The 26,635-nt window shown below is 47.7% G+C and overlaps 1 protein-coding gene across 1 annotated transcript in view; it reads left to right on the forward strand.

Moving 5' to 3' along the window:
- The first annotated feature begins 3,877 nt into the window (after window positions 1-3,877).
- The window catches only part of MTMR12 (myotubularin related protein 12), a 64,070-nt gene continuing 41,312 nt past the window's right edge, over window positions 3,878-26,635 (forward strand). The window contains exon 1 of the mRNA XM_057709641.1: window positions 3,878-4,061. Coding sequence (XP_057565624.1) covers window positions 3,894-4,061 — 168 coding nt within the window. The 5' untranslated portion in view covers window positions 3,878-3,893. The remainder of the gene's footprint in view (window positions 4,062-26,635) is intronic.

A 26,635-nucleotide genomic window follows, 5' to 3' on the forward strand; every position in this document is an offset into this window, starting at 1 on the left:
GATTAGAAATAAAAGCCATTATTTCTAGTCCAAGGATTGGGCCAGAAGTTAAAAACAAACAAGGAAACAAAACCTCTTTGTTTAACAAGATGCCACAGCTCATCATTGGGAGAAGTCACTGTGCTTCTCTTTCTACAGTCCTGGAAAAGGGCTAATTATGTCCTGCTTGGTGGGATTGTACTACGGTCAGCCAGCCCCTGTTTTGTGCCTGCTGCCTACCAGACATCACCTGGATTACCTCGTTTAATCTTCATAACAACCCTCGGCTACTTTGACGTAGTTACTATTGCTGTCATTATCTGCCGAGACCAGCTCGGCGACTCGAGGTGAGTGACGGGTGCCGCAAGCTTGAAGAAGACACAGACACAGACTGAAGAGAAAGATGGGACCGGGGGACTCAAGACCTCTCGGATCAAGAGCCCTGCTGACTCATCCCAGGTTGCTTTTATTGAGTTCGTGGGCTAACATTCTCAGGTTACACTCATAAACAATCAAAGGCCTCACATGACTGGGGCAATGATCCTTGTTTGCCTCCTGGGTCCGAGCTGAGCAGGTGTGGATTTGAGCTGGGTGTGGAGAGCAAAACAGCCCTGGGGGCAGGAGACCTCTCTCAGATATTGGGGGTCTGTGCCCCACCCGTGTTGGCCCCTCTGCGACTGTGCCTGTCTTAGGTTGTTCCTCCCTTGAGGAATCTTACCCGTCTCTGGCTAACCAGTCATCCTCCAGGGCCAAACACGATGATATAAGGAAGGCTCTATGCACCACCCCTGTTGGCCCCTCTGCGGCTGTGCCTGTCTTAGGTTGTTCCTCCTCTGAGGAATCTTACCCGTCTTTGGCTAACCAGCCATCCTTCAGGACCAAACAGGGTGATATTAGTCTCCACGCCCCGCACCCTCAGCTCCTCCACTGCTCAAGCAGGACATTCTGAATCCCATCGCTCGGCCCACATACTTCAACATTTTCAAGGTTTCAAAAAGGTTCCCGAATGTCTTCCCACAATTATCATCCTAGACAGAAGCAGAGGCACAGAGAGATGAAGAAACTTGCCCAAGGACACAGATGATAAAAGGCATCGTCAGGGCCAGTGCAAAACAAAGATGTGGGGTCCTGGCCCAAGACAGGGAAGTCAATTTCCCTTCCCACACAGAGGGTAGGGATGGGGTCCTGACTTCCAGGGGATTGGGTCCTTGGTGCCTGGCCACATGCGGTAGCTAGAGGGGAGTGGTTGAGAGGCCCAAGCCAGTTGCCATGGAGCTGTCAGCCTAGGGTAGTGATGGCTGCTTACCCCACCCAGAGACACGGGCAGGGGTTGGGGGACTGTGCCTGACCCTGATCATCACTCTGTCAGTGCCCAGGCACCCGTGGGGGGAGGGTGGCTGGTGATGGCAGAACACAAGACTTCCCGCTCACTACTTCCCCACCTACGATGAGGCCCGGTTGTTGCCCCGACAGAGGTCAGCAGCCAGGCTTAGGTTTGGCTGGGAAGGGCCAGGGTGCCAGGGCATAGTGGCCACCTGAGAGGACCGCGCAGGAGCTGAGGCTTCAAGAACCCTGGGCTTGTTCCATCATCCCATCAAACTTCACTAACACAGATCTAAAGATAAAATGACTCTGGGGGGCGAAGGGGAAGCTGGGACGAAGTGAGAGAGTAGCATTGATATATATACACTACCAAATGTAAAATAGATACCTAGTGGGAAGTTGCTGCATAGCGCAGGGAGATCAACTCGATCATGGGTGATGACTTAGAGGGCTGGGATAGGGAGGGTGGGAGGCAGTCTCGGGAGGGAGGGGATATGGGGATATACGTATACATACAGCTGATTCATTTTGTTGTACAGCAAAAGCTGGCACAACAGGGTAAAGCAATTATACGCCAATAAAGAGCTAAAAAAAAAAAAGATAAAATGATTCAGAATTTGAAGCCTGCAATCGCAGAACATTAAACCCCAGACCCTTCTAAATGCAGGCCCTGTGTGATCGCACTAGTTGCATATCCAAGAAGCAAGCTGTGGCCACAGGCACCTATGCTGTCATGGTGGAAGGTCATGGGAAATTGAAAAGTCAGAAAGTAAAAATTTGTTCAGACTGTAAAAATCTGCCCTGCCATTTCACTTTGAAAAGTAAAAACTGCTGTGAAATATAAAGTGATACTACTAGTTCCCACAAATAACTTCATTCCTGATACCACCCTAAGAAGTGTCTTCCTTTATGAAGCCTGACTTGGCCTTTGCAAATAGAATTGACCACTCATTTATTGTGCTCCTTCCTAATTTGTGTAATTATAACGTTCAGATCTTGGGCTTTGGAAGCAGACGCACCTGGGTTGGAATCCCAGCTCTGCTGTGGGTCTGGGGCAAATTACTTGCATCTGCTCTTCCACTTTAGAACTGGGATAATGCAAGTCAGGTGGCTCCAGCACTGCTGTAATGGATGGGCTGAAGGATGACAATTTGGTTGAAATGGAGCCACAGGACTTGTCCTCACCTATGTTTGCAAAAGTAAGCACATTCATTTTCCCTTAGATTTTATGTTTATTTGGAGTGGCTTTGGGGCGGGGTGGGGACGGGGATGGTCATGGAGATGAAGAAGGGTAAAGAGCATTAGCCATTTTTTTTAAAATAACTTTTATTTGTATGACATTTTTAACATTGACAAAGCACTTAAAAAAAAAATTAATTTATCGGCTGTGTCGGGCCTTCGTTGCTGCATCCCGGCTTTCTCCAGTTGTGGAGAGCGGGGGCTAACTCTTCATTGTGGTGCAAGGGTTCTTTATTACTGTCGCTTCTCTTGCTGTGGAGCACAGGGCTCTAGGTGCATGGGTTTCAGTAGTTGCAGCACATGTGACTCACTGGCTCTAGCGACGGCTTATAGTTGTGGTAAGGGCTTAGTTCTCCGCAGCACGTGGGATCTTCCTGGAGCAGGGATTGAACCCGTGTCCCCTGCATTGGCAGGCGGATTCTCAACCACTGCACCACCAGGGAAGTCCAGCATTAACCACTGATGAGACTAGTGCTAACCAGTGTCTGACACCGAGAAAATTAACTGCAAATATTTATTATTAGTTTTTTCCACTAGCCTGAGTTTTTTGAGGGCTTGGTCCTGTCTTATTCATCTGTGTCTAACACAACGCTTGGCGCCAATGTCTAATGTAAATGAATTTTCTTTGCCAACGTCACTAAAAATGAGGGTTTTATCGATAACTTGGGAGGGTGGGTAAAAGAAATCTCTTAAGAGCTTTTGATATTCTGTTAGAAACACAAAGATTAAAAACAAAAAAGTTTGGAAAAGTGAGATCGACAAGGCCTTTGATGATCAAACCTTCAAACCTATTCATAAGTGCCTAGCACTTAGTTTGTCTCATTTTTGTCTGCACTTGAAATATCGAATCTCTATGAGATTCGATACACTACACTTTCAGAGTTTTATTCCAAAACGGCAAGGAAAGAGAAGAGGACGGCTGCAGCGAACCAAATGCTCACAAGTTAGTGACCGCAGGATCACTGGGCGACGGCGACATTCTTGCTATCCAATCGCCGGGGAGTCCGGAAGAGAACGCTCTCTGGATTGGTCAGAGGAGACATAGGTTCAGGTTCATTCAAGAAGGGGCTTGGTGTGGGGCTCGCCGGGCAGAGCCCTCTGGCCAATCAGAGAACGCACGGGGGCGGGCTTTGCAGCAAGAGGGTGGGACGGAGCCTGTTTCGGAAGGCGCGTATCCGCCAGTCAGACCCTTCTGTGGCAAGCGGAGGGGGCGTGGCCTCCGGCAGCCGGTGGTGGGGCCTGACGGCTTGGGCCTGCGCGCGGAGGGGGTGGGGCCCCCGGGCCTGGGCGGGGCGAGCGGTGTCAGCGGCTGAGCCGGATGCGGGCGGCGCCGCGGCCGCCGCGGCCCTGGGATGGGCGGAGCCCCGGCCGCCAGTGCTGGTGGCCGCTGCGAGCGGCCGCCTCTGCTCCCGCGCGTCGCTGCTTCCCAGGGCGGCGGGATGCTGGGGAAAGGGGTAGTCGGCGGTGGTGGCGGCACCAAGGCGCCCAAGCCCTCCTTCGTGTCTTACGTGCGCCCGGAGGTGAGGGGGCGCCGCGCGCGGGTGCGGTGGGGGACGGGGAGGCGTCGGGCTGGAGCGGCTGGGGCGAGGGGCGCCGGCAGCCCCTTCCCCGCCCCCGGGAGGGCCGCGGGCGCTTCCTGTCCCGGTGCCGGAGGGGGGCCGAGCCGGGTGAGGCCCCTAGGGGCGCGCGGGCCTCCCCGCGGGCCCGGGTGGGGATCCCCGACGCGGGCGGGCAGGTGCTCGAGTGCAGGGCCCGGCTCGCTGGCGACCGGGTGGAGGGGCCCGAACCGGGACGGTGCGGCGGCCCGGCGCGCTCCTGGCCGCCGTGGAGGGGAGCTGGGGTTTGGGGCGCCGTGGGAGGGGGCGGGCTGGGGTGTCTGCACCCTCCTGGGAACCTGCCCAGAGCCTGCCGTCCGGGCGGGTCTGCCCTGCCCTTGGAATTTCTCAGTGAGGCTGTAGAGCTTGCTTATCTCAGCTGCTTGCTTCTGAGAGTGCTATTTGATGCCGCTGGCGCGATACCGCGCACTGCCTCCCGCTTCGCATCAGCACTGCCGGGAGAAAGTGTGGGTCGGTCCTGGCCTCAGTCAGTCTCTGTCTCTTCCTTATGAATTCCCCTCTGCCGCTTCTTCCCCCTTTCACTTCACCCCCTCACCATTACCCTTTCGACCACGTTCTCCCTCCGCCCCCCTTGCTTTCCTCTTGGAGTTTTACTGTCAAGTTCATTCATTCATTCAGGAAATGTTTTTGAGCTCCTACTCAGTGCGAGGCACTGTTCTGAACTGCTTGGGGGTATCCATCAGTGAACAAAACAGAGATCCCTGTTCTCCCCGAGCTTATCTGAGGGAGAGAGGAATAAACAATGAATAAAACAGGTATAAGTAAATTATGTGGTATGTTAGAAGTTGAAAAGTATCACAGGAAAAGCAAGGACCTTCGTTTCCTCCTTGCGCAGTGGCATTTGAGCAAAGACTTGAAGGATGCTTGAGATCCGAGGGTAGAGTCATGCAGGAAGAGTCTGGAGTGTTGAGGGCCATCAAGGAAACCAGCCCTGCAGAATCCAGTGGGGGAGGGGGACAGTCCTAGGAGAGGAGGTTAAGGAGGTTACAACTTGCAGGTCTTGCTGAGGGCTTCTTGAGCAATAGCTCCCAATCCAAATGCCTAATTAGTTGCATTTTCATTTTGGATTTCTGAAGGTTTTTTCGTGCTCCTCTCTCAGCGCTTTTAAACAAACAGCAGCACGCAGAAGCACTGGCAAACTCTTGGGCTGTCTTCCCACTTCTGTAAAGCAAAGGCATGTTGTCAGTGGATGAAAGGTCTTGATCAGGGACTGCTTCTGGAAGACCACCTGCGGCCTGAAGCTTTTGCATATGTATCTTTAAATTCAAATGCGTGTCTCTTTTCCAGTGGAGATACTCTTGAAATGGGTCTTATTTTTAGTCCTATTTTTTAAATAAAAACCACTTCCTCTGTAAGTGCTTGATAAGGCGACAGGGTCATCTTGAATTTTCATCTAGCTCCCCTTATAGTATCAAGGATAAGTAATGTGGTTAGTTTCTCTTTGTGTCTTTTTTGATTGAGCCCTGGTTGAAATACAGCTGATCTTTCAACCTTGTCTTTTTAGTGAGATTAAACTACAAGTGGAAAGTCTTCTGAAATGTGGCCAGAGTTCAAGAATGTTCAAATTTTTTATCCACCAAGTGCACATGTTGTAATTAGACATGTTTTCCCTCTTTGCCCACAGCTCCTGATATATTTCCTTTGAAAGATAATTAGGGAAGGGGAGTGGTTCGCCTCCAAAATAAGCCTGGAGTGGTCACATTTTTCAGATCCTTATAGTTGGCAGTTTTGTTTTCTCGCAGTAAAATAATGCTGTGTAGACACTATGCTTCTTTGTCGAAATCTGTCTCTAAAAGTATGTCGTAACAGGGGATAAGGCTCTGAACTAAATCGTAGATGGCTTTTAGAAGATAAGAGAATGAGGGAGTAAGGGAGCAATTTGTTGTTTAGTACAGTATAGCTTTTGCTAGCTATTACATTATTGGAAATGCATGTGAGCAGCTTTGAGGTGTAGCCTGTGTGCCTCTGAGAGCACTGGGTCTGGTAACCTTCTCTTGGCTCCCTTAATAGGAGGAGTCCTTCAGAACATTGTTCTGAATGTTATTCTGCTGTTTCTGTTTCTTTCTCTCATACTGCCCTCATCTTTACTGCTTTTCATGTATGTTTTCCTATCACTTATTTCTTTGTATGCTCTTTGCTTTTGTTAGCTGGGAAATTGCACTTTCTCACACACCTTTTTGCTGGTAGATCACTAAGCTGCCAGAACAGCCTTCACAATGTAAAGTGCCTTATGGTACCTGTGCCTGGTGATGAACTTGTTCTTGGCTGATCAGATCTCAGAAGATTTGACAACAGCTGCATTCTGTATGCCAAAGAGGCTATCGAGAGTCAGCACTTTCTATTAAAAACAGAAGGCTTAACTGGAGAAAGTATTTGAAGATGGTGCTTTTAAACATGATGGCTTTTTTTTTTTTTTTCTTGTGATCAGAAAAGATTGGCATTGGACAGCTTAAAATGAGGGGTAGGAGTTAACTTCACCTGTCCAAATTGGACCTCTGCCACAGTAACTTGGCTCTCCTGTCATTGATTTTCTTAAATCAATGAATGTGAAAGTTAAAATCCTGAACTGTAATTTAGGATATGTGGTCATGTTTTGTAAACTCTGCCAAGAGGGTTGCAAATCAGTAAATTGCGTAAATGGGAAGCTGATGATTCTGGAAGCTTCGGTGAACCAGAGGGAGAGAGCCGAGCTTATCTTGGTGGTACCCGATGGCTGGTACTTAAAAACTTTTCAGCACCTCCACCCCAGCTTAGCCCCAGGCACAGGTGCCTCTGCAGGGGAGCCCTGGATTCCGAGCTCTGCTTCAGGAGGCGTTTGGTTATAGTTTGGGTACCAGATCCACTTTTCTTATGAAATGAAACACCTGTTTGAATTATTATTATTTCAGAAGTTGTAAGTGTTCATTGTAGAGAAATAAGATGATATAGGTAAACAAAAAATTTTCTTACAGAAAAATTATAAGCTTATTCATGACTTGGAGTGTATCCTATCAGATATGTTTGTAAATGTATGCATATGTTTGTTACCAAAACGAGATCAATATTGCCGGTCACGTTATTTTGTAATCTGCATGTTTCACTAGAAATGTATACTGTAAATGTCTTTTCATGTCAATTGTTAACCTATAACTTCGTTTTAAATCAGGCTGCTTTTCCTCAGTAGAAACAAGACAGTGTGTTGGGGAGATGTTAGCACAGAGAGCCCAAGAGAGTAGTGTGATTTTGATTTTTTATATTTTTATTTATCTATTTATTGGCTGCATTGGGTCTTCGTTGCTGCGCGAGGGCTTTCTCTAGTTGTGGAGGGTGGGGACTACTCTTCATTGCAGTGCGCAGGCTTCTTATTGAGGTGGCTTCTCTTGTTGTGGAGCACGTAGGTGCGCGGGCTTTAGTAGTTGCAGTGTGTGGGCTCAGTAGTTGTGGCACACAGGCTTAGTTGCTTCGCAGCATGTGGAATCTTCCCAGACCAGGGCTCGAACCCGTGTCCCCTGCATTAGTAAGTGGATTCTTAACCACTGCGCCACCAGGGAAGCCTGAGTAGTGTGGTTTTTAAGTGGTTTTCTAGTTAGCCACCTTCTCTGGTGCGGAATGACAATTCTGATTCTTTAAAACTGTCCGTTCTCTGCTCAGTTAGCTTGGAAATGTAAGCAATGGTTTGGTAATTCATAGTGGTTAGAAAGGCTTAGTGTCTGTACCTGGCAGCTTGTGAATAAAGGACCGTTAGGTGATCCCAAGAGAAAGTTCTAATTTAGTACGAGCCGCTTCCATTGTGATAAGGGAGCCTCAGGGTGCTCATGTGTTGTTCTCCGAAGCTAAGACCAGGAAAAATTAGGCTTTTAGAGCCTGCTGTGCTTGTGCCCATGTTTGTTAGTATTCCAAATATGGTTAAGATGTACTTTCTGGTTGAGTTTAGGTCAGTGTTTGACTTGAATGCACTAATAATAGTTATTAATTACTTAGTTGTGGAATTTTAGACTTGGGAGAGAATTTAAAGATGATTCGCTCCACCCCTGAACCCTTCGTCTGTTATGTCAGTGTGGAAATGAGGCCCCGTGGTGTTAATTGTCCTGCCCAGAGGTACAGTGTTACTGCAGAGCAGGGTTAAGAGCTGTCTCCGGAGGCCGGCAGTGCCTGCGGCTAAGCCAGACCCACAGGAGTTAGGAAAGGTTTTATATAGATGCGGGGAGAGAAGGCAAGAAGAGGCATGAAGCTTGAGAGGGGTCCAAAAAATCCAAATTTAACAGCTGATTTTTTTCTTTTCATTGATCGCTCAGGGAAAAGAGTGCATTTGATAGCCTCTGCCTCATATAAGGCCATTTCTTTTGGTGGGGAGAAGTGAGCCCATGATGCTGTATTCTTCCCAGAGATGGGGCTGCGGGTATATATCAGAATAAAAAAACCAAGAACTTACTGATATTCATTAGGAGCTTCTGTGTCCCAGAAACTGCTTTTCTCATTTTCATCCTCATCCGTCATACGCGGTGGGTACTACCATCGCCTCCACTCACCCGTCTTACGCGGTGGGTACTACCATCGCCTCCACTCATCCGTCTAACGTGGTGGGTACTACCATTGCCTCTACTCACCCGTCTTACGCGGTGGGTACTACCGTCGCCTCTACTCATCCATCTAACGTGGTGGGTACTACCATCGCCTCTCTTTTTTGTATCTAGATGTGGAAAGTGAGAGGTGAAGTACCTTACTCACGGTCACAGCTGGCAAGAGTTGGTGCCAGGATTTAAACTAGGGCCATCTGACTCCAGGGCCAGTCTCTTATCCCTCTACTTGTGAGTGCAGGGAATAGCATTAGTGAAACGTGCTTATGGGCATGCCTGGTGTTTGCGCGCTGGAGTGCTTTCTCATTCCCATTCTCTAGCAGCAGTTTTTTTCTTGGCTTTTGTTAGTTGATCCATGAGCAGATACGGGGCTTGTTGGAGATACAGTTAATTTGTTCAACAGATATCTATTCAGCACCTGCTAGTAGCTGGAACTATTCTAGATATTAGGGATCCAGATGAAATGATTGAGACTATTTTTGGTGGAACACTACATGTTGGACTACTAACTTTGATGACTAATGGATCGATGACAAGAAGAGACTGGCTTATCCTAAAACAGACCTTCTTCCTCAGGCCCAGCAATAAAAAATCCCTTTTAAAGCAAAATCTAGACCTGGGCTTCTCATTGCTATGGCTTCTCTTGTTGCGGAGCACGGGTTCTAGGCGCATGGGCTTCAGTAGTTGCAGCACGCGGGCACAGTAGTTGTGGCGCACGGGCTTAGTTGCTCTGCAGCATGTGGGATCTTCCTGGACCAGAGCTCTAACCCGTGTCCCCTGCATTGGCAGGTGGATTCTTAACCACTGCGCCACCCAGGGAAGTCCCTAGACCCATTACTTTAAGACTATAACTTTTTCTCCTTTCCAAACTAATTTTTTAATGGCAGAATTTTCTCCTTGAGCTTAGAGGTCATCAAAAGTGATTAAAGGACTTTAAAAGTTCTTCCTAAAACGAACACTTTCTTAGCTGTGGCATTAGCCTGATGATCTGTCCAAAGCTTCCGCTTTTTTGTCCTGCCTGTGCTTCCTGCGGCATCTCCCTGGGTCCCCTCCAGCACCACACAGCTTCTGCAGATAGAGCACCAGAGGATGTCATGAGGCTATTGTCAAGCCACACTTCCTGCAGCCCGTCAAACAGCTGCCAGTGGACAGCCCTCGACTTAGCTAGCCTCTCTTCTGCACCCTGCTTCCGTCTCTGGAGTTAAAACCAGCACTGCTGTCAAAATCTTAGGCTGTGGGGCACCCATGCTTAGAAATTTAAAGTTCTAGATCCTTCTCTGAACATCCTCAACAGAATGTTTGACATCCTTTGACTACTTCCACGTGAAACCGTCCTATGACACAGCATGCTTTAGAGAGAACTCAGTTTTGGGGGGGGGGGGGGTCAGAAATTTTTTTATCACTGTAAAAGATGTTTACCTTATGTTTATGATAAAGACAATGTTGCAGACTTTGGAAGTTAGAAAAAGAAAACTACCCTTAATTATGCTACCCTAACCAAAGCCACTATTTCCGTTTTTTACTCTGTCTAGGCTTTGTCTGTGTCTCATACAGTTGCAATCATAATATGTGTAAAAATTTATAGCCTGCCCTGTGGGTTGTGTTTGAAGGTGGCACTGCTGACTCGTGTCAGCAGGGCAGAAACTTCCAGTCGTTTTTCCAGCAGGGAGTCTCCTTCCGTTACGCTCTCATCAAGTTAGGCTTGTGACTTCTCATGTGCTTTGTTTGAGATAACAAGGAGAACCCTGGGTTTGCAGTTGAATGAATCATTTACAGTAAACCTCTTGAGGTAGATTAGGAGGTAGAATTGAATTGGAATAAAAGAATTCTTCTAACGTCTAATCTTCTGCTGCTTTGGAAGGAAGAAGAGAGGAGGTAGAGACGGGGAGGGGCTCCAGGAAGGAGCCAAGCTGTCCGAGGGCTGGAAGGGCGGCAGGGCCTCCCCCTTCCTCTAGTCCCCTTTGCATAGCTGGGGTGTGGCCCTCCAAGGAAGGCAGCACTTGTCCTCGCCCTCCCTTGCTAGCTGTGCGTGAGGTGAGTCCTTTAAGCCTCGGTGGTATTTCTACCCGAGGAGGGAATAATAATAGCCATCTTATCCGATAGGTGTATGGGAACATGTATGACTCTGAAATGTGATTTTGCACACAAAGCCCTCAGCAGAGTGCTTGGCGCCTGGGTAGCCTTCAGAAGGTGTGGGCTTTCCTTGTTACTGTTGCTTAGGAGCCACCTGGATGGTTTCAGGAAGTGCTTAGTCGTCAACCTTGGAATAGGGAGATCTTTCCCAGCTAAGGCATTAATGAAAGTGGAATATTTAGTTGTTGCAGTCGTTGCCATGGTCTCATGCCAGGAAAGTTCAGTGTGGTAACTCTTTCTTAGAGTATTTTTCACTATCTCTGGAAGTTTCTTTTTCTCTTTTCTTTGTTCCTTTATACGTTTGAGAATGATTTGATTATATTTAAAATTCCAACCTAATGAGAACATTTAGTAGTTGACTTTTTTCATCGTTAACATTTGGCCTTTGACATTTTGCTAGATTCATTCTGTGGATTTATTTTTCCTCTTCCCTCATTTCTGAGTCTCTCCATCATAGGCCGGATTTTGTCCATTTATCACATCTGGTCAATGATTTACTTAATATACAAGTAAATAAAATCAGATTACCTCTGGGAGTAATAATTCTCTTTACCTGCTCAAAGGTGGTTGCCACACTCTGCTGTTTTGATTTTATATGTAAGTGCTTTTTCCTCCTGTGCCCCTTCGTCATTCCTTGTGGATGTGGCTGGTGGGCAGCCTTTCCAAGGGAGCATCTAAGTCCTCATTTGTTTGCTCTGTGGGGAGAGAGTGGCTTCAGCCATGAGAAAAGCAGGGCTTATGTATGAAAGCGCTGGCTACAGTAGAGAAATATTTTGAAGCCTCTCTTTCCCTTGTGACAGATTGCCAACCCCTGTTTCAGGCAGTGGTCCTGAGCTGCTGGGGTTTCTTGCTTTTGTTTTTGCTGAGAGAGTTTTTTTAAGATTCCTGAGAATATATTTGAAGGGAATGATCCCAGTTTTTTGGATGAAAAATCTCAGTGTGTTCCCTACCTTTTCTCCATACATAAAATTGAATTTTTGTTTTGCTTTAATCCCTTGAGATCTGCTTCTCAGTGTGACATCACCTTTCTGAGCCTTCCTTTTCTCACCTGTAACGTTGGATGCCCACCTCCCCAGCCGGCTTATTTTGAGCATGAGAAGAAATACCATGTACACCCAGCTTGGGACCTGACATGTGGCAGACACCCAGAAACTGCTAGATGCTTTTATTATTAACAATAACTTGAATTGGAAGACTTATTAAGTGTGTAACTACCATTTGCTAAGCACTGTGTTAGAATTAGGAATGAAAAAAACATAGCAGTCCGTGCACTCAGGAGACTCTCATTGTGCTGGAGAGATGGCAAGTCGACAGATGGCCGTGCCGTGCGGAGGTAGGTGCTGCCTGTTGCTGAGGCGTGAGCACATGATGCTCTTGGGCACAGAGGAGGGCCCGCTGCGGCCCCTTGGCAGCACCTGGCCTCATTAGAAGGCTTGTGGGACGTGGAAAGGGCAGCGTTGACGTGGGCTCCGCTGTGGGGAGGAGGAGGAGGAGGATACAAGAGCAACTCGAAAGGCTCATCGTTGCGTGGGGACCAGGTGGTTGGACCGTCTGTGCTCTTCCCTTATATAAGGTGCACGTGGGGGTGCACGTGCGGCAGGTCCTGAAGAGTAAAATCCGGGGGCACCGCTGGGACGTGCGGCTCGTTCCCTGCTTTCCATGGATGCTGCTTTACAGGTCAGTCTGGCTCTTGGTGAGCCTGTAGGCAGCTTCTCATTTGCCCCAGTTCCTCTTGCTCCAAGATCGTGGAAAAGCTACTGCCCCAAGGCTTTTAGCTCCTTGCCAGCTCCTCAGCTGACCTAGTATTTACATAGCAGCTCTGGAGGGGGACGAGGAGGGGACGCATGGAAGGCCGCACCATGTGTTTCTGCAGCTGCTGTTGGTCCCATCAGTGGACTTCAGGCAGAGACTCTGACAGCCCCACGACTGCCCCCGACACCTTTCTCCTAGTGCCTGTACACATTCCAGCACTGCCGTCTTCACTCTGAGTGCCATGTGAGGGTTAGGAGCATGGCTTTGGAATTAGAGCTTTGCTGCTTGTTGTGTGGATTTAGGCTGGGTATGTAACTTCTCTGAGCCTCAGTTTCCCGATCTGTGAGATGGGAATAAAAGTAATAGTATCTAGGGAATTCCCTGGTCGTCCAGTGGTTAGGTTTCGGTGCTTTCACTGCCTTGGGCCCGGGCTCAATCCCTTAGTTCCCTTCATTAGGAAACTAAGATCCCGCAAGCCGGGCTACAGGGCCAAGAAAAAAAAAAGTGATAGTATCTGGCTCATACGAGTGTTGTTAGTTTTAAGTGAGGCAATCCATGGAAAGTTGCTAACTCAATACAACTTGGAATGTCGTAAACACTTTTGAAATGTCAACTGCTGTAGTTGCTGTTACTCTTTACCCAGAAGCTGGAGCTGTGTGTCTTCGTGCTTGTGTTTGTCTCTTGGGCCACCAGCGCAGGTCCCGACAGTGGCAAGACCTGCGTACCCTTCAAGCATCGTTCTTTGCACTCTCAGAGGCTTGTGTCCGGAACCAGGGGTGCCGTCCCTCTTGTCAAACCTTGCCACACCCGCAGCAGGCACCCTTTGCATCTCCTCTCCGGCAGTTTTCCTTTTCAGTGAGTTGTTTCAGGGATTCCCTCTCTGTCCTCCTGTTACAGTATCTTTCCTCGTCTCAAGAGCTTCCAGGAGGAACTGGGGTTTGGGCAGCATGTGAGGTCCTGGGCTTGTACTTCCCATTCAGCTCTGCTTCCCTCCTTCCCCGCTGCTACCAGCGTCCCCTCTTTTCCCCAGTCACGTGTAGTCCAAACCAGTCACTGTCCCCAGGGTGCTCTTTGAGGGGGGCCTCTGTGGTGGTCTGTCTTCATCGCCATCGCTACTCTTCCTGCTAGCATCTCCTCTTGTGCCCAGAACCACCGAGCACAGCTGCTTACCTGGTCTCTCCACCTGCTGCTGCTCCCTTCTGCATCCCCCTCTCCAACACACCCCTCCCGTCACGGCCAGGCTCCTTTTGCACGCAGCCTTAAGGTGTCACTTTCCTATTTAAGAGCCCTCCATGCCCCCTGCCCCTTCCACGGGTCCAAATCTTCACAGTTTCCAGCTCACCCGAGATTCTGCCTGCTTCTGACGTGTTGAGAAACACCCTATCCAAAGTCCTGCTTTAGAGATTCAGATACGCCCGAGGGGCGGGGAAGGGTGTGTGTGGGGGGGGGACTGCAGTAGGAGCCTGCACTTTTTTCAGTTAACTGTGATCTCTTCCTTCAGCCCCTGTTGAGAACTGCTGTTTCAAATGAAATCATAGAGGAAGCCCCAAAATAGAGCAAGACCAGAAGACGGAGGGTGTGAGAGGTACAGTGAGAAAAGCCCCAGACCAGGCAGCACCGAAGGCTCTTGCTACTTCAGCATCTTTGCATTCTCAACTCTCTCCTCGTAACTGTCATCCTCCTTTCTCTTTGTCCGTGATACAGGCAGTCCGTAGCTCTGGGTTTTGGTGATGCCTTTGAGTGTTTATTCCCTACTTCTTTGTGTGGGTTTTGGTGATGCCTTTGCGTGTTTATTCTCTACTTCTTTGTGTATAATTGCTCTGTGGCTGTGGCTCTTATTTCCCCAACAGAACTTGTAAGTTCCTTGAGGGCAGGGCTCCAGTGCCGGCCACTCGGTGTGGCCTTGTGGAGATCACGGTGGCTTCAGAGAGGGCTGAACGGGCGGTGGCCCAGGGCCATCCCTGGAGGGGGCCTCAGAAAGCAGCTGGTGGGAGCGTCACTCAGAGGTCGTTTTTATTTCTTCTGCAGAGTGAGTTGGGGGAACTGAGGTGGAGACCCACGTGAGGAACTTCAGTGTGATCACTGAATCTGCTCTTGGTCTTTGTGCCCCAAGAGTCTGCTTTGCCATGAGGTGCTTTGCCTACACATATTCCTTTTCGCTGTCACTGTGGTGTTTACTGTGGTAAACCAGTGACCTGCATGGACACCTGAAGCCCAGCTGTTCCCCACAGTGTGTCTCCAGCTGCCCTTTGTTTCCTCGGGCAGCTCCCATTCCAGGGGCTGAGCACACCCTCTGTGGGAATCAAGCCAGCTCTTTGGTGAGGTCAGATCTGAGGGTTCTGAGGCTTACACTGCTATGCGGGTCTTAACATTTCCTCTCCAGCTCGAGTTTCTTATTAGGGAGAGTGTGATAAAGTCTTTGGATTATTTAAAGGCCTGGGGAGTGCCTGGTGAGAGGGATTCTTCTTCAGAAGCATGAGTAATCCTTCCACTGCTGTTCAATAAGTGATGAGCTGTCAAAACAGGTGAGGACTTTAGTTTGGATCTTGATAAGCAGTTACTTTCTTCCTTCCAAAAAAAAAAAAAAAAATCTGTGGGACTTCCCTGGTGGTCCAGTGGTTAAGACTTAGCCTTCCAGTGCAGGGGGTGCAGGTTTGATCCCTGGTGGCGGAGCTAAGATCCCACATGCCTCACTGCCAAAAAACCAAAAAACATAAAACAGAAGCAATATTGTAACAAATTCAATTAAGACTTTAAAAACGGTTCACTTTAAAAAAACATCTTAAAACAACTCTGAGACAAGGGGAAAAAAGCAGTGGATCTAAATGTGAGAAAAAGGATTTAGAATGACACACGAGTAAGGATGGCTCAGCTGTTGGGGTGAGGGTGCTATCAGGGGTTGTTGTCTATTTCCCTGTGCTGGAGACGTGTTACAGTTGAAGGGACACTTGATGGTATTATTTCGTAGAAAAAAGTTTAAGATTGGCTGCCTAGGGGTGGGGGGGTGCTATAGGGAGAATGGGGAGTGACTGCTAATGGTACAGGTACCTTTGGGGCTCATGAACATGTTCTGAAATTGATTCTGGCGGTGGCTGTACAACTCTGTGAGTACACTGGTAGACACTGTTGCTTTGTATACTTTAAATGGGTGAATTGTATGGTATGTGAGTTATGTCTTTTTTTTTTAAATTTTATTTATTATTTTTGAGGGGGTACACCAAGTTCAATCATCTGTGTTTATACACATATCCCCGTATTCCCTCCCTCCCTTGACTCCCCCCGACCTCGAGTCCCCCCCACCCTCCCCGTCCCAGTCCTCTAAGGCATCTTCCATCCTCGAGTTGAACTCCCTTTGTTATACAACAACTTCCCACTAGCTATCTGCTTTACAGTTGGTAGTATATATATGTCTGTGCTACTCTCTCGCTTCGTCTCAGCTTCCCCTTCACCCCCCGCCCCCTCCCAAACCTCGAGTTCTCCAGTCCATTCTCTGCATCTGCATCCTCGTTCTTGTCACTGAGTTCATCAGTACCATTTTCAGATTCCGTATATGTGAGTTAGCATACAATATTTGTCTTTCTCTTTCTGACTTACTTCACTCTGTATGACAGACTGTAGGCCTGTCCACCTCATTACATATAGCTCCATCTCATCCCTTTTTATAGCTGAGTAATATTCCATTGTATATATATGCCACATCTTCTTTATCCATTCGTTTGTTGATGGACATTTAGGTTGCTTCCATGTCCTGGCTATTGTAAATAGTGCTGTAATAAACATTATGGTACATGTTTCTTTTGGGATTATGGTTTTCTTTGGGCATATGCCCAGGAGTGGGATTACTGGATCATATGGTAGTTCTATTTGTAGTTTTTTAAGGAACCTCCAAACTGTTTTCCATAGTGGCTGTACCAACTTACATTCCCACCAACAGTGCAGGAGAGTTCCCTGTGAGTTATGTCTTAATAAAGCTTTTACAAAAACACAGTTTAAGAATCAGAAGGATTAAACTTGGTATCAGAAGTGCTGAGTTCTGGCTTCACCCCTGTGTTTAACCCTGTGAGCCCAGGCACGTTCTTGACCCTCTTGGAGCTTCATTGGCCTTAGCTGTAAAGTGGGGATGAAAATTCCTTACCAGATGGTTGTCAAAATAAATGACATAGGACATGTGAAAGAGGACATAGTAAAACCTCCAGCAAATTATATGTTTACGTGTTTAAGTTAGACATATATTTTTGTGGTTAGTAGATGCCTAGTCTGAAATGCCCTTGAGAATTCCCAACTCACTCAGTGAAATGAACATTTATCATGGCTGAGAACTGATTTGCATGATAAGTAAACAGCAGAATCCTTAAAGACTAGGTCCCTAACAATCCCCCCCCCCCCACCCCGCTTTGTCTGTGGTCTGTAACCTTGCGTCCAGACAGAGATGGCTACTTTGCCTCTTACTGCATGTCTGTTCCTGGGCTTCAGGTGCTGCTGTCTTGCTTTATCGTCAGAGTAGTTGTTGCTTGTATCCAGCTGCCAAGGCGGTGTACGGTTAGTAGAGTTGAGCTGTGATCAGTGGCAACGTTGGTCCCTGGTCAGGCTGGCTCGGAAGAGAGTGGAGGCCTCTGCCTGGGAGCAGGGAACCAGCAGCCTTGGGAATCGGCTCCAGGAAGCAAATCCTGTTTTGATTTCTCTAGCTTCCGAGACCTGGACAACTGATAGATTTGCTTAGTGCCTAGATTCTGTCCTTAGTGATAAGGCTTCTGATTTTTGACTATGCCCCTGCCCTATCAATGAGACCAGAAAGTGTTTCAGGAAGCCAGCTAAGGAAGAGGTGTGAGGAGAGATCAGTAATACCTGGCACTCATCACATACTTAAGTAGTAATTTTTATTTATGTATTTGTTTTTTAAAAGGCATTTTAATTTTCTTTATAAATTTACTTATTTATTTATTGGCTGCATTGAGTCTTCGTTGCTGCACACGGGCTTTCTCTAGTTGCTGCGAGCGGGGGCTACTCTTCAGTGTGGTGCGCGGGTTCCTCATTGTAGTGGCTTCTGTTGTGGAGCACGGGCTCCGGGTGCGTGGGCTTCAGTAGTTGCAGCACATAGGCTCTAGAGCGCAGGCTCAATAGTTGTGGCACATGGGCTTAGTTGCTCCGCGGCATGTGGAATCTTCCTAGAGCAGGGCTCGAACCCATGTCCCCTGTGTTGGCAGGTGGATTCTTAACCACCGCGCCACCTAAGAAGTCCTATTTATTTATTTTTAAAAAAATTTTTTCAAAATTTTATAATTTGGAAGTATAGTTGATGTACAATATTATATAAGTTACAGGTTTACAATAGTGATTCACAACATTAGTAATTTTGAATAGAGTAAATTTGAATTAGAGCTGTCTCTCAAGAAGTATGTTAAGGATTAAAGAATCTTACCAGGATCAAGAATTATTTGTCTCTTTGTATGTTTTTATAATGTGTGCTTTCAGTGGACCTTTGTTGGCAGTCTGCTGTCTAGGAGTATGCTAGGAGTTGAGGCTAAAAATACATAAAGTACAGCCTCAGCCCCCAGTTTGCCCCATTGATTGGGGCAAGGGACTATTGTAACGCAAGAAGACTTTGCAGAGGACTTGAGCTGTATGGACAGTGGATTGGACAGGGAGGTGGGTGGGCAGGACTGGGGAGAGTGGATTGGGGGCGCCCAGGGGGTGCACCGGGGGCTGGATGGAGGCCGCGAGACTGATCACGGGAGTGCGCATGGTGCAGGCTGGGGACCGGAAGTAAGAGCAGCCGCCGGAAAGGAGAGGCGTGGGCGGGCCCTGGAGCTGTGAAGAGAGCGGAGCAGAGGGGATTGTGAGGGGTGGGTGAGGGCTGAGAATGACTGCTGAGGGGACCGCCGGGCCAGAGGCTGGAGGAGCACAGCAGGTTCCGTGAGGGGCGGGGGAGGCGACGAGCTGACCTGGAAATGTGCATTTGGGGAATCTGAGGGACATTACAGTGCAGGTGGCCAGGAGGGTGCTGGGGTCCAGATCTGGAGCTCTGAAGAGACATCTGGAGGAAAGGTACATTGGAGGGGCAGAGGGTCATCAGCATATTTGGTTGGAGAGATTCTCCAAGGAACAGAGGTCCTGGGAGAAGAAAAGAGGACCCTGCCCAGAAAGGAGATGAGAAAGAGCAGCCAGATGGTGTTGGTCGTTTGGCCCGGAACTCATTTCTGCGGATTTTCAGGTCTCAGTCTAAATGACACTTCCTGAGGGTAGCAGTGTTTTCTGACCCTCTCCGAATGCGGTTAGGTGTTTCTGCACGTTCCTGTCGTGGCCTGCACCCCGCTCCCGCCCCCAGTGTAGCACTGCACACAGTCACTGTTATTGCCTGTGCTGTAGTCAGACCCCTGTGTGCTCTGGGGAGGTTGGCCTTGTGCTCACGCCTGCGTTCGCTGTGCTGATGCAGCAGGTGCCACAGAAATGACAGTTCGGTGGATAAAAGAGTGTCTGAAAGGCCGGGGGAGGAGACATTGTCCCTGGGGAGGATGTGGTCGGAAGGCAGGGGTGGGTTTGTTGTAGTGAAGGGCACGGCTCTAGACGGGCAGACCCAGGCTCAAGTCTCGCTTCACTTCACCTCGTCAGCCTCGTTTTCCTCATCTCTAAAATGGGAACAATAATGGCAGTTAAGAGTTGAGGATTCAGTGAGATGATGCATAGAGAGAGAACCTTCTGCAAGTGTCTAATATTTATTGCACCAACTACCCAGTTGTCCAGTTATTTTTTATTTGTCCGTCTAAACATCTGAAGGGCAGAAGTCAATTCTTCTTCTTTTTATACGAGGCATTTGGTAGTTAGGTTACTCAGGAGCTGTTTGTTGCAGTGAATTGGTGTCTGTGGGAGGTAGGTCTTCTTGCAGCTGTGAGGAACCAGACATACAGCTTGAGTGTTGACTCACTGGTTTCGCTGCACAGGCTCATTGGAACCCTGTGCTTTGGGCCACCCCTCAGAGATGTATTTCTGGGAGATCAGATGGACACCTTTTAAATGCTGGGCCAGCCGTATGAGGTGGGTCCCAGTGGGCGTGTCTCCTTTGGGCCACAAGCTTGCTGGAGAATGGGCGTGCTTCTGGCTCAGCCCCAGGGCCAGGTTCTTAGATGACTCGGGGGCAACAGCAGCTGTGTGTCTTGGGAATTATTGAAGCAGCAGCAGGAACAGATGTAGCGCCTTTTGATCTGTGGGGTAAAATGTGCGGAAACTGAAAGACTTGCTGTCCATGCCCTTATCCTCTTTTTAAACTAAAACAAACAAAGTAGCCATAGCATTGGGGTAAATGTTGAAATAAGGAGTTAACCAAAAAAACCCAACCTTGATCCTACCGCTCTGGCAGAACTGCTCTGCATTTATGTTCATGCCGCTGTTCTAACGGAATTCAGGCCTCTAGGATACCCTCGTTTTGAAGACTTGCATGCTCTGTGACTAGCACCAGCAGTCCTTGTTTTTCTTTTGTGCCATAATAGGCGGCTATATCCACACTCAGATTGAGTCGCAAGAGGTGCTGCACAAACCACAGGGGCCGTTGTCTCACACCCCATTTGTTGAAAATTTGCATCACTTTCAAATGAGTTCCTTTTCAGGCCTCTTGCAGAGAAAAGCCTATCAGCATAACTAGTAGAACCAGTTCTCCTTGAGTGTTAAAGAACTGTACTTTTCTAACCTTTTCTTACACATTGAACATGATACTTTGTTGGGGTCAGTAAGGAATTTTATCCCATATGTCATAGCTCTGAAAGTAAGATTGTGACCGTTTGCTGATTAGGCAGCTGGGCAGGGAGTGTCAGAGGTGAAGCATAGTGGGATAGAAGAAGCAAAGGGTTGCGGGGACTCTAGGCCCTTCACTGAAACCAGGTGACAGTTTAGGAAGCTCCCACTGGGGACTTTCCTGGCGGTCCAGTGGTTAAGAATCCACCTTCCAATGCACAGGACGCAGTTTCGATCCCTGGTTGGGAACTAAGATCTCACATGCGGAGGGGCAGCCAAGCCCACACGCTGCAACTACGGAGTATGTGAGCCACAACTAAAGAGCCCATGTGCTGCAACTACAGAGCCTGTGTACTGCACTGAAAGATCTCTCATGCTGCAGTGAAGATCCTGTGTGCCGCAACTAAGACCCGATGCTGCCAAAAATAAAATAAATATTAAAAAAAAAAAAAAAGCTCCCACTTCTCCAGAGAACAAGGTTAGTACAGAGGCAGCTGTCTCTGGATGCTGGTTGAATTTCCTGCTAGATCCTGGGATGATGTCAGGCCCATCCATGGCAGCTGCTCTCCTGCAGTTCTTACTGGACAGGCTTCACGACTTCTAGTCTTTCTGGATTAATACCACATACATGACAGTCTTTAATGGAGTGTTCTTTTTTTTTTTTTTTTTTTTTTTTGGCACACGGGCTTTGTTGCTCCGCTCCGCGGCATGTGGGATCTTCCTGGAGCAGGGATCGAACCCGTGTCCCCTGCATTGGCAGGCGGACTCTCAACCACTGCGCCACCTAGGAAGCCCCCTAATGGAGTGTTCTTTACAGTATGATGAGAGCATTTGGTGATGCCACCCGTGTTAACGCCAAGCCTAGATATTGTTTCTTAATCTCCCAAATGTTTCTCTGGTCCCTGCTGGAGTGTTTTTAAAACCTATCTTTACTTAAAGCCATTATTAATTAAATTACTCAACGAAATCTTTTGAGCATTTAGTGTTTACAAGGCCTCAGTTGGATTCTGGGGCAATATGGTGAGCAAAAAACCAGACAGAGGACCTGCCCTCAAAGAGCTGATAGATTGGTGGGGAGGTAGACTTAAATAATGACATCAACAGATGTGAAACTGCAGTTGTGACAAGTGCAAGGAGGGCAAGATACACAGGGCTTTAAGGACCTGGGAACAGAGAAGGCTTCCCAAAGGAAATGACCCTTGTCCTGAGATCCGATGGATACACAAAACTCACAGGACAAAGAGGGAGAGGGGAAGCATTTCAAGCAGAGGGAACTTGGACTCAAGATGGGAAGGAGCTTGGCAGGTGCAAGAGGCTGAAGGAAGGCCCACATGCAGACTGAGGAGGAGGATGGCGGGGACCAGGCTGTGCAGGGCCTTCTTGCAGGCTTTATCAGGCCGTTGCCTTCGTCCCACTAGTAACCAGAGCAGGCTGTGTTCTGAAAGGATCACTGCCGCTTTAGGGTGCAGAGTGGACGAGAAAGAGGCAGATGCAGGTCAAGCAGTTGGAAAGCTGTTGCAGTGGTCCAGGTGGGAGATGATGAGAACCTGGACTAGGGAAGTGCTGGTGGAGGTAAGAGAGGAGCATGCATTCTGGGTATGGTATGTGTAACAGGCCATATTGATAGGATTTGGTGAAAGACTGGATTTTTTTTTTTAATTTATTTTTTATTTATTGACTGCATTGGGTCTTTGGTGCTGCCGGTGGGCTTTCTGTAGTTGTGGAGAGCGGGGGGTACTCTCCATTGCATTGCACAGGCTTCTTATTGAGGTGGCTTCTCTTGTTGCAGAACACAGACTTTAGGTATTCGGGCTTCAGTAGTTGTGGCACGTGGGCTCAATAGTTGTGGTTCGTGGGCTCTAGAGCACAGGCTCAGTAGTTGTGCGCACGGGTTTAGTTGCTGTGTGGCATGTGGGATCTTCCCAGACTAGGACTCGAACCCGTGTCCCCTGCATTGGTGGGTGGATTCTTAACCACTGCACCACCAGGGAAGCCTGAAAGACTGGCAATTGAGGGTGAAGGAGAAGGAAGTGTAAAGGGGGACTCTTAGGATGACTTGCTCTTGAAGGGAAGCACAGGGTAGCCCAGACGGCACGTCGCGGTGTTATTTGAAGTTGGAGCCTTCCCTGGAGTGTGGTTACGTCGGCAGTTTCCCGCTGAACTCTCGAGCGTTGTTTGGGGTGATGCTCAGAGACTTAGGCCTTGGAGGGCCTAGTGGAGTGAGTCATAAGAGGTGAACTCTGAGCTGGTGTTGAGGAAGGCCCCGAGTTCTTCCCCGCGCAGCAGCCATTACTCCTGGGGAGCAGATGTATTTTGTTTTTTGCTTTTTTCCTTTCAACCTCTGTTTGCCTCTCCACAACACTTTTAGGCTTTCCCTGGGCTCTTTCAGTGATGCTTGCTTTGACCTGGTTTCAGGTGGGCCTAGCAGATACATTCACTGATATCTTTCTGTCCTGTTTTCCCTTTTTCCTTCATTCCACAGAACAGGTAGTGTGGCATCATGTAAAAACACAGACTGAGCCGGCTACCGGGTTTGACCTCCACCTCCACCACGTACTAGCTGGGTGTACACTTCATCTGCAAAGTGGGGGTAATAGTGGGTATAAGAGCCCCACTCCAAGGCTTGCTGTGAAGATTGAATTAATCAGTGTAAGGCCCTTTAAACAATGCCTGGCACATAAGGCTCTAGAAATACTTGTTATCACTATTCACCGCTCAGCCTCGGGAAGGGCTGGCCCTCGAAAGGAGCCACTTTGACATTCACAGAGTGGACACGTGTGATTTCTGTAGTCCACAAGCAACCCCTGAGTCATGATGTAGTAATTTGTGATGTCAGTGAGGAAGAGATTGTATTTACTCATCCAGTTGTAAAGGTCAAGTTGGACAGCCTTTAATCACTCGTCCAGTAAATTTGCCCATGAAGACAACAGCTTGTACACATTGAGAACCCGGCATGATCAGGAGTGGGACATACACGTGGGAATTTCATCATGTCCTGTAACCCACTGTAAGATCCCTGTCCAGACTCGGTGCATCCAGACACGGGCTGTACCTTGCTGTTAACCGCTTCCCCTCTTCTCCGTTCAACTATGCTCCTTCTCCCCGGATCACCAACAACGGATGTTTCAACTCTTTTTCTCAAAAACTTTGAAATATTATCTCCATGTTTGTTGGTTCTTTCTATGTTTTTCCTATGGAGTTCAGAAAGCTACTGTAAAAAATATGGGGCGAAGGACCTGTGGGACGTAGCTGATGGGTACTCTCCATTCTGTGCTCCCTGCCTTCTCCCCCCCCCCCCCCCCATACAGGTAGGTTCCCAAAGGAAAGGAAGAAATTCACTTTTTTGAGGGGAGGCTTTCTTTATGATTCCTTTTTGCATACCCTGATTTCTTGGAGTCCTCTAGGTTATTTGTCTTCTCAGGACTGGCGTATATTTTGACTTGGGGGTGGGGGGTTGATGGTAGTGATGATGGTCCTTTTTTTCCCGAGTTGTTTATCTTGTAAGAATTGATAGTGAATATTTATCCTTTTTTTGAAGTGTTAACCAGAGACAGGTTAGATATTAGTGATGATTGCCTGCAGTGTGGCTCCTTAAATTCCAGTGCACAAGTGCTTATGTAGGTTTTTATTCTTGATTTGTCACCATCTTTCAGCAGCTTAACCTACCTTGTGTCAGCCGTGCCCCGGCAGCTTGTGGGATCTTCGTTCCCTGACCAGGGCTTGAACCCAGGCCCATGGCAGTGAGAGCGCTGAGTCTTAACCACTGCACCACCAGGGAATTCCGAGGTTACTCTAGTTTGAATAAATTCAGCAGTCGAGAGAGCTTACCTTTTGTCAGCATGCCTGAGCAGTCCCTTCCTCGGATGTGGTGTTCTCTTAAGAAAGCCAGTAGTTTACTCTTTTGGTTTTAGAGTGGGTTCAAAGTACTTTCAATTGCAGAAGAAAAGACACCAAATGACCAGACTTAAGTCATTGTAGAAAACAAATCCTGTTAATAGAAAAATGCCGTTTCTTTTCCTATGACTTCAGACAGTCCTGTGTAGTCAGAGTGTGATGGAATTAGGACTAACCTGGGTGTTACTAATTGCAGGAGTTTCTGCTCCACACACACACACACACACACACACACACACACACACACACACACACACACACACACACACACACACACACACACACAACTGAGAAGCCCCCTGAGTGGAACCAATTTAGTTCAATGTGGGAAACAGGTTTGAGAGAGAAGCAGAAATTATTCTGAGTACTCAGCATCTTACATAATAATAACTCTTTAGTATGTTGGAATTCTTTGGTCATCAAAAGAAAGGAGAAAAAAGACAGGAATCAGGAAGCACAGATTCTGCTCGGTCCGACAGTTGTAACAACTCCCATTTACTGAATACCTGTGCCAGGTGTTTACACCCATTTTTCTTCCTATCCTCACACTAGCTAGTATTGTTTCCATTCACACAGGAGGAAACCAAAGCTGTCAGGTTAAATGGAAAGCCCAAGTTCATGTCTGTAGTACCAGAGCTGGGTTTGGGCTGTGGCCCCAAGTCTGTATTATTTATTTTCAGTACATGCACAGAGAGAAGTTTGGAGAGACCAGGGGAAAGACAAAACTTACATTGTTAGCGCTATGCTGTGTTAAAAATACAACTCTCTGCTTTAAAAAAAAAAGGTAAATTTTTTTCTAAGATATTGATACACATGGACTCCCACCTAAATGCAAATGCATTTTCCCCCTCAGATTTTTTATTTTAGTGGAGAGAACAGTATTAAATGTCCGTTTTAGAGCAGTAGAGCAAGTTGGAGGAAATAAAATGTTTGTCATGTCTTTTTAGCACTTTGCCAGATGTGATAGAAAGAAATTGTGTTTTGGAACCTTTAGGGTTGTTATGTTGCCTCTTGGAATTTGCCCTTCTGGCTGGGTGAAATTAAACTGAGAATAACAACTTTGGTTTTTGACTCAGCCCTTGTAAGCAGTGAAGGGTTGATGTGAACATTTATAAGCATCTTGGCCTATGAGAGCTTCATTGTAGAGACCCCTGCTCCATTCTTTTCAAGGTCAGTGATCATCTAGCAGTGCCCTTCCCTTTTTCTGCCTTTGCTGAGGTGCCCTAGGTCCATCACACTTTTGAGATGTGCACATCCTGAATGTGAACTTCGTAAGAAACTAGGGAAAGATACTTTCAGAGAACTAGTGGAATGAAAACGACCAGGCTGCTTTGCAACCTTTCAGCAGATTCTCAGGAGTGTAGCTGATGTTAGCTTTCACGTGCTTTTGTCCTGTATGAGGCAAATTCTTGTACAGTGGAATACAGTTCTCTTAGGGGAATTTTTCTAATTTGTTCTAATCAGTTTTGTTACAGGAGACTGGCTTTCTGTTACACGTGATGGATGTGATGACTTTTTTTTGGTAGGAAACAGGAGACCGTGTTTGTTGGAACGGGGACACAGCAGCGAGGAATGTGGGCTCTGGAGTTAGTCGAGGTTGGGGCTGAAACTTTGGTTAATGACTTATTTTCCTATAAGAGGGAAGTTCTTGAACCTCTTTAAGTCTCCATTTCTTCATCTATAAGATGGAGATAACGCCAGTCCTAGAGTAGTTGTGAGGGTTAATGAGATACTAATGGAGAGTACTGGCACATCGTAGAGCTTAATAAATGCTGGCTCTCATCATTATAGTTAAATATGTGTGGTCTAAGTGGAAGCTGGGACTGACAGCTGGTGGAGGTCTATGAGCGCTGTACACAAATTGGATTCACCTGTCTTTACTTTTCAGACGTCTTGTTCACTTTGTGACTTTCAGCAGTGTTCCGAATAGGTGAGGTTGCTGCACGACCTGCGTTCTGGATGAGTGAAGTCTTGTTGTGATTTGTTTTGTGGCATCCGAGGCAGCGGCTCACACGCGCTGGGGGTGAGATTCTTCTCGGCCGCTGGCTTGTTTGCTGCGGTGTATATCTTACTGCGTTATTCTGACCTCTCCTTTCCCTCTCTGCAGCTGAAGGAAGTCTGATGAATAGCGGCAGCTTTAGTAGGAAATCGAGCACTGTTAGGAATCTTGGTGGTTTTTCCGTCACCCCCTCCAGTGTTGAAATTCCCACACGCTTCATGAGATATGTGACCCCCCCGTGACTTAGGTGCTGGGTGTGTTATACTGTCTGTCCTCCCCACTGGGCTGTGAGCTCCTGTTTACCTAGCACTTGGTTGGGATTCATTAAATTATCTTTGTCTCCTATAAATCTCCTCCTTTTCCTTGTACAAACCTTGGTCATCTTTAGAAACCTAGCACCCTCTGCTTTATGTACATAC

This window comes from Hippopotamus amphibius, chromosome 15 (assembly GCF_030028045.1).
Source record: "Hippopotamus amphibius kiboko isolate mHipAmp2 chromosome 15, mHipAmp2.hap2, whole genome shotgun sequence".
Classification (NCBI taxonomy): Eukaryota; Metazoa; Chordata; class Mammalia; order Artiodactyla; family Hippopotamidae; genus Hippopotamus; species Hippopotamus amphibius.